Below are 7,421 nucleotides of genomic sequence, written 5' to 3' on the forward strand. Positions count from 1 at the left end.
CAAAAGATAATGTTAATACAAAATAAAATAAAGAAAACATGACGGAATTGACAAACTTAATGTGAGTGGCAACAGCATTCAATACAAACACTTAAACGTTTTTTAGACGTTTAGGAAGCTCCCAGTAGAAAAGTATCAATTCAACAGCGGCCTTTTAAAGCATTCTCACTTCAATTAATTAATTAATTCCTAATTGGGTATAATATGAAAAAAACACAACTACTTCGATTTAGTATGAACAACATATGACGCAATGCTAAACGAATGGAATTTTAGTTGTTGTTTATTTAGTTATTGTTATTAGTAGTTGTTGTTATTTGTTTTAGTTGTTGTTGTTTATTTAGTTGTATTTAGTTTCAATAACTTTTCTTTATAATGCAATAAAATCTGGCGAGCAGCTATTTGAACGATCGAACACTTCGGTTGTTTATTTGTGGCTTGAAGTTAGGCTCGCAGAAAATGCCGTTCATGGGTTAAATTTAGTAGGAACAACACAACCTGTGACGTAGGCTATATTATACCCAATTGAGTTTAAATGAAATATTGTCATGTTTTTAGTGCATGAATCTGAATTGAACAACCTGATAATGCTCACTCTGGTTATTGTTATCTGGTTGCTCACTACGTGCTCTTGCACGCCGAATCCAATCAATTAAAAATGAAACATGTTGCCAGCGCGAGAAAAGAAATATCATCGGTTTTATTGATACATACATATGTACGTATTAGCGTTTTATATAATATAGATATTACTGATACTTATTGTATCGAGTAATTTTTTTATTGATTGTATATCTAAAGGAAGTTTTGACTGTAAATTACAATGTACATTTCTTAAGTTACATACTTTGTCTGTCATATTTTAATGTACATTAAACCCAATATAAAATAAAAGTCTAGATAAAGCACTGGCATCCTTTCGTCAATATTAACTTCAAAAGCTCGTAATTTTGGTTCAACGCTCTGCTTAATCTGTATTTTAATTTATCTAAGCTTGGTGCAAACAAAGATCCATCTAAGCCTTTATGTTGGTCCATTTTTTACTCTTTTGAACCATAAAATAAACAACAAAGTTTTACTTTATCAGCTTAGGGATATTGGTCATTATAATGCATATCAATTACTGCTTTTTCCTGTTTAACTCAATATAAAGAAAAGGAACATTAGAGTAAACTTATTATATAATGTTAGAGCATTAATTCAAAAAGAACTGAAACTTATACAAAAAAGCAGTATTAAATTTATTTATAAAATGTTGACAGGATTATGATTTTTTCAATCAGAATAATTCACTTTTTCTTTTCTGCCTCAAGTAATATTTTATACTGTACATGCATGCTGTTTTCGTTTAATAAAAATAATTTTGTTTCATTTTTTGTTGGTTGAAATTTATTGTGGAATCTAGAATGGCTATACTAATGGTCAGTCAGTACGTTAAAACGTTATAATGATTTTTTTAAAGCAATGAATCCAGTTCTATTGTTTTGAAAAAATTGAAAAGAACGTTGTGCCACCGATAAAAGACTCCAAACCAGGATAACACCAGCCAAAGAGTATGTTTCTCCTTTTTAAATCGTGTACAGAAAAGAAAATCAAAAGTACAATTTTTAGCAGTGAGGAAACCTAATTATTAAAAAACTAGGAGGCTTCGCCCCCTGCTCGCTGGCGCTCGCCAACCCTCGGAACTGCTTTCGCAGTTCATTTCGGATTGCAAAGCAATCCGGTGCTCGCTTTACTCGCTCATTGGATACGTTCTTAACGTGTAGCTTTTGTATACTTTTTTGAACACTGAAGTTCCGAAAACTTTTCACTGTAGAAAAGTCTAAAACTGTACATTTCAATATTAATTTGAAATTGCAAACAGTTCACATATTTTTCTTAATCACACTATTCTAAATTTCAGTTATTGAGAAAAGCAACTGTTGTAAGTTTTGTTTTAAAGTCTTTCCCACAAAAGGGCTAAAGCCATGTGTTGTAAAACAATATGAAATAGTAGTCTGCCACTGAACGCCGGATGTAAAGATAATTTTGTATTTTTAATTCTCTGAATAGCGCCACCCTAATATGGAATTTGTAAAATAAATGTATATATTTTTGATTGATTTGAGATCATTTTGCGTTTTCATCAGTGTTCAGAAGCAGAACAACTATAAGTTTATTTTATCACAAAAATATAAAATGTATAAAAAACAAAGAAAAGAGTAAGAAAATGAGTCTATTATTTAAGTTAAAGTTGTTTATTTAAAACTTTTTATAGAATTTCTTTAAAAACACAATTGTTAATTTGGGCATTTGGCGATACAACATTTATAGAATTGAAGGATTTCACCCTTGATAGTCCAACATATAATTGACCGTGGCTAAACACTGGTTTAGTTAAATCTAAACAAATTTTATCGAAAGTTTGTCCCTGGGCTTTGTTTATAGTCATCGAAAAAGCTAATCTAATTGGAAACTGCTTGCGTTTGAATTTAAACGGCATATTATTATCAGATGGAATTAGTGGAATTCGAGGTATAAGATGAAATTCACTGTTACCATCATCACAAATTTTTTTTGCTACAATGATATTTTTCTCTAATGTAACTACTGTTAATCTTGTACCATTGAAAAGACCTCTAGAAGGAGCTAAGTTTCGAAGTAACATAACTATAGCTCCTGTTTTTAATTTTAATTTGTGAGGAGGCATTCTAGTTGGAGTTAAATTATTTAAAAATTCTTCAGGGTATGATAGTTGGTCTTGAGGGTCATCACTGACTATATTATCGGTACTCTCATAAATAACTTCACTTCCTGGCAAGCATGCTAATACACGGTTATTATTTAGTAATGGTGAATCATTGGTTACAGTAAGTATAGCTCTACCTTTTAATTCTGCAGGTGTTATTGTACTAAGTGATATCTTGAAAAAGCTGTTTTACTGGATCTTGAATTTCAGGATAGCAAATTGGGGGCAATATAATTTGATCTCCACTTGCACCCTCCCCAACTTGTAACAGCCAATTAGCAAATTCTCTTTCAGAAGCCAGAGCACGCATATTTTCAGTTAATTTGAAAACAAAAAATTTAGTCCAAAGTGCGTGTTTTTTAATACAGCTCGCAACTGTCAAAGCTCTGGAACCTCTCTGAATAACCGGAAGAACCTGTCGAAAATCTCCACCCAGCAAAATAATTTTTCCACCAAACGGTTCATCAAGTTTAGTTAAGTCCTCCAGTAGTCTATCGGGCATGAATGTGCGTCATGGGAACTTCATCCCACACAATCAATTTAGCATCTACAAATAATTTAGCTTCAGGAGTATTGGGTTTCAGATTACACGTAGAAGTAGAATTTAATGTTTAAGGAATTTTAAAAACTGAGTGGGCAGTTCTGCCTCCGATTAATAATGTAGCTGCAATTCCTGTCGATGCTACTGCGATGACTTCATCTCCTTTTCCCCTAACTGCATGTAATAGAGTTGAATATAGAAAAGTTTTCCCTGTCCCAGCAGGACCATCAAGAAAAAAACACTTTTGAACATCAGACTGATTTCCGTAAACAGCATTTCGTACTTCGTCAACAACAAATCGCTGTTCAGAATTAAGCTTTTCAATATTTGCATTAGCTTTAGACTGTTCTTCAGCAGTGTCGAAGAATATTGGAAAGAGATTTGTCGGTAAATTGACCGAAGGAAGTTTAACTTTTTGCAAGTTTAAGCCGTAAGACTTAAGCAGTTCATTTAATGCTGCTAGTGCATAAAGTGGCCCAGTTTCCTCCGAATATTTATTTATGAAATCTTCAGAAAGAGCTTCTTTATGTTCAACCCAAAGATCGGGAATATTTTCAACCTCCCCAAAGGCACAAATCATGGCAAACAAAACTCTAAGGTAGTTTGGCGTGTGCATTCTTGCAGCTTCAAAAAGAGTGTCATGCCAGTACTGATCCCCATCAAGCAGCCCAAGTTCTTTACACGCCTCTTGAGACGTTTGGCAGAATTTCCCATTGATAGTTTTAAACTATTAAAGGAGAGTGCACCTTTCTCTCTTAACAATAACATGCGAAGGTAAAATCTCTCAGAATCTTGTACACCAACTATAGGCATTCTTCCAATGACTTTTTGCCCACCTCGTTGCCTTTTTTTCCATTTATTTGAAGCTTTATCGAAGACATTATGTTCAGGAATATCCGCATAGTAAAATTCATGCGCTTCAACGTCAACTTGGTTCAATTTAAATCAAGCAGTTAAAGTTGTTTCTTTAATTGAAGCTCGTTCAACTGCTTCATTTTCTTGGCCCTCTATAAAGTATATCGGTTGTTGGTCAGGCAAATGAACTGCTAGTCGAACTACTGTGTGAGATTTATCAGACATGCTAAACTCACTTAGACGCCACATTGCCTCTGGAGCGCTAACATATCGTCCATCTAAAAAATTTAAAACTTCATCATGGTTTATATTGCTATCATTTTTCAGCACGATAGAAGCTGCATCGTGCCCTTTATATACATATTTATACAAATATTTTACACTTTTTACAGATGCGCAAACTTCAACAGTGATATGTGCATTATACTTCTTGATAAGGTAAGGATTATATGGAACAATCCAACGATTATCAATGTGATGCTTGCCAACTGGCTCAGTGGTGCGTCTTTTGTAAACTGGATAGCCATTTACATTTTCTTCTGTCTCCTCTTTGAAATCTTTAGGAAATTGCTTCGAGCATTTACCATCTCTCATACATGGGGAATTTTGGTTTAAATAACCACAGGGGCCATGAACCCTTGTAACAATTTCAAAAAGACGTTGATTTATATTTACATTAGGTGATTCTGCTCTTACCTATGTCGTCTTCTGAACGAATTTTGGAGGAAGAGTCTAATGTCAGTAAAATATGGCTATGAGGCAAGCCCCGCTTTTGGAATTCAATAACATATATGTAAGAAGTAACAATTCCAAATATATTTTTCTTTATGAGATCGTCCAAAAGCTCTGACAGCTTCATCTTGAAAACTCGTACAATAATATCTGGTCTATTCTCGGGTTTTTCCCGACCATTCATGGCATTTAAAATTTCAGGCCAGGCAGGATTACAGGTAAATGTAACAAACAGGTCCGGTCGCCCAAATTTTCTGACCATAGCCATAGCATCTTGATAATTTTGTTGCATAAATCTTGGGCTTCCTTGAAAAGAAGAAGGCAATATGATAAGCTTTCCTACGCGTAAATTGTTATTCAAGGCTTGTGTTGTTAAAGCATCCAAAAGTTCCTGGTAAAATTTTACTCTTAGATCTTTTTGATTTAAGCGGATGTAGTTAAGTCGAGATCCTTCTGTTTTAGCGTAAGCATCTACCCCAAATTGTTGAAATAATTTGCCACTGCTATGCAAAATACTGAAACCACCACGAACTGAAAGCCTATAAGCATAAAACTGTAGTTGAGTTACTCTATTTCTTTTAGCCGAGCGTCTCTCTTGAACATGTTCAATTTCATTTGACCATCCCTGTTCTCCTCTTGGAAAAAGTAGAGGATAAACCATAGGGTCGTTGCATTTATTTAAAGGAGAAATATTTATGCAACCCTGCCCAACTGGATAAATGCATATATCTCTATTTGCTGGTGGTTCGCCTTCATCTCCAACAAATATGGTAGCGACTTCAGTTCTGGAGGTAGGTGCATTATAACGCCGCATATCCGAATCTGAATTTTCAGCAAAAACCATTTTTACCTTTACTGCTGGATTAGCATGCATTAATTTATGCATTTGCAAATATGATTCAGCATACGGATTTAGTAAACGTAGCATTTCATCCAATTTTTTCCTCACGGAGGCAAGGCAAGATTGATTGTTGGATAGACGCTTTCTGCTTGCTTCAGAAGAATCAAATATATACAACTGTCCATATCCAGGTTTTTTCTTTTCATCTGAATACAATGGGGAAACTCTGTGGTAGATCTGTCCATGAATACGAAAACAATATGGGCCGTATCCAGGAGGTAATTTTACTTCAGCGCCCATTGATGCAAAAGCCAGTGATGCATTATACTCCCGAATATGCTGTTGAAAGTTCCTAGCTTCAACTGAATTATTGGATAGTAAATCCTTTAAAAGTTCAGGAGGATCAGCCAAATTCGGCAATCGGACTTTCCCATCATGGCAGCATTTTGTATATTTTTTACTGGAGTTTAGTTCACCCCGCCAAAAAAGTGCGTGACAAAAATTGCAAACCTCCGTCATACTACCGCAATCGTGTTCCAAGACAGTGACTTCAGTTTGAGAATTCACCCGATTAGCCATATGATGCTCACTACGTTCTCTTGAGCGCCGAAGCCTATCGGCAGCATTCCTGGCCAATCTCCGTTGATGTTGTTCAACAGTTGTTTCATTAGAACGTCGTGCTCGTTCTGTAGCATTTCTAATTGTTCTCCATTGATATTGCTCTTCTGGAGTTTCATTAGAACGTCGTGCTAGTTCTGTAGCATTTCTAATTGTTCTCCGTTGATATTGCTCTTCTGGAGTTTCATTAGAACGTCGTGCTAGTTCTGTAGCATTTCTAATTGTTCTCCATTGATATTGCTCTTCTGGAGTTTCATTAGAACGTCGTGCTAGTTCTGTAGCATTTCTAATTGTTCTTCGTTGATATTGCTCTTCTGGAGTTTCATTAGAGCGGCTCTCTCTTCTTCGGATATTGTTATAAACCATACGTAGGTTATTAAGATTCATGAAATTTAACTTAAAATAAATATGAAATATTAAAACTGCATTCAACTCATAACTAATAATATAACAAAACGTGGAATAGTAAAGCGCTCAATTCAAAATAAAATAGCAATAGCATAACACTTCTCATTTCTCCCAATGAAAAGGAACTATTTCAGTACTCATAACCAACCGTTTTTTTTCTCGGTGACAATCGGAGATAGATAGACATATGATGCTCACTACGTGCTCTTGCGCACCGAATCCAATCAATTAAAAATGAAAACTGCTGCCAGCGCGAGAAAAGAAATATCATCGGTTTTATTGATACATACATACGTACGTATTAGCGTTTTACATAATATAGATTAATTTTAAAGTTTCATTTGAAATAATATTATCTGATATGCATGTTAGTTAAAAAATGTAAAACAGTCTAATGCATATCATTTTCATGCTGGAATATCCACTAGATTCCTATAGATTATTGGAATATATTTTCACTATATTATACTAGAATGGAGATCTGTAAGATTGAACTACACCTTTTGGTCAGTCGGTTTCTATGGGATTACAAAACTGTCAATTCAGGTGATGGAATTGAATTGAATGTAAGGTTTAGTGGCGCAAGGTCCAGATGAGGACATGCTGCGCCAAACAATACGGTAAATTCATTTAAAAACCTAAGTGCATACAAAATTTATTCAGGTGATGGAAGATAGTCTTTTCCATACTAACCATAC

At 34.6% G+C, this 7,421-nt stretch overlaps 2 protein-coding genes across 2 annotated transcripts; both read right to left on the minus strand.

The window, feature by feature from the left end:
* Positions 1–4,214: 4,214 nt before the first annotated feature.
* On the minus strand, positions 4,215–4,718 carry LOC147801969 (uncharacterized). Its single transcript, XM_087154540.1, has one exon. The coding sequence runs from the start codon at positions 4,716–4,718 to the stop codon at positions 4,215–4,217; it is 504 nt and encodes a 167-aa protein (XP_087010666.1).
* An 82-nt stretch (positions 4,719–4,800) lies between these two features.
* On the minus strand, positions 4,801–6,681 carry LOC147801970 (uncharacterized). The gene has a single exon (XM_087154541.1). It carries the CDS (start codon positions 6,679–6,681, stop codon positions 4,801–4,803), a length of 1,881 nt encoding a protein of 626 aa, XP_087010667.1.
* Between the last annotated feature and the right edge of the window lie 740 nt (positions 6,682–7,421).

This window comes from Parasteatoda tepidariorum, chromosome 11 (assembly GCF_982258835.1).
Source record: "Parasteatoda tepidariorum strain Cologne lab strain chromosome 11, Ptep-v5.0, whole genome shotgun sequence".
Lineage (NCBI taxonomy): Eukaryota > Metazoa > Arthropoda > Arachnida > Araneae > Theridiidae > Parasteatoda > Parasteatoda tepidariorum.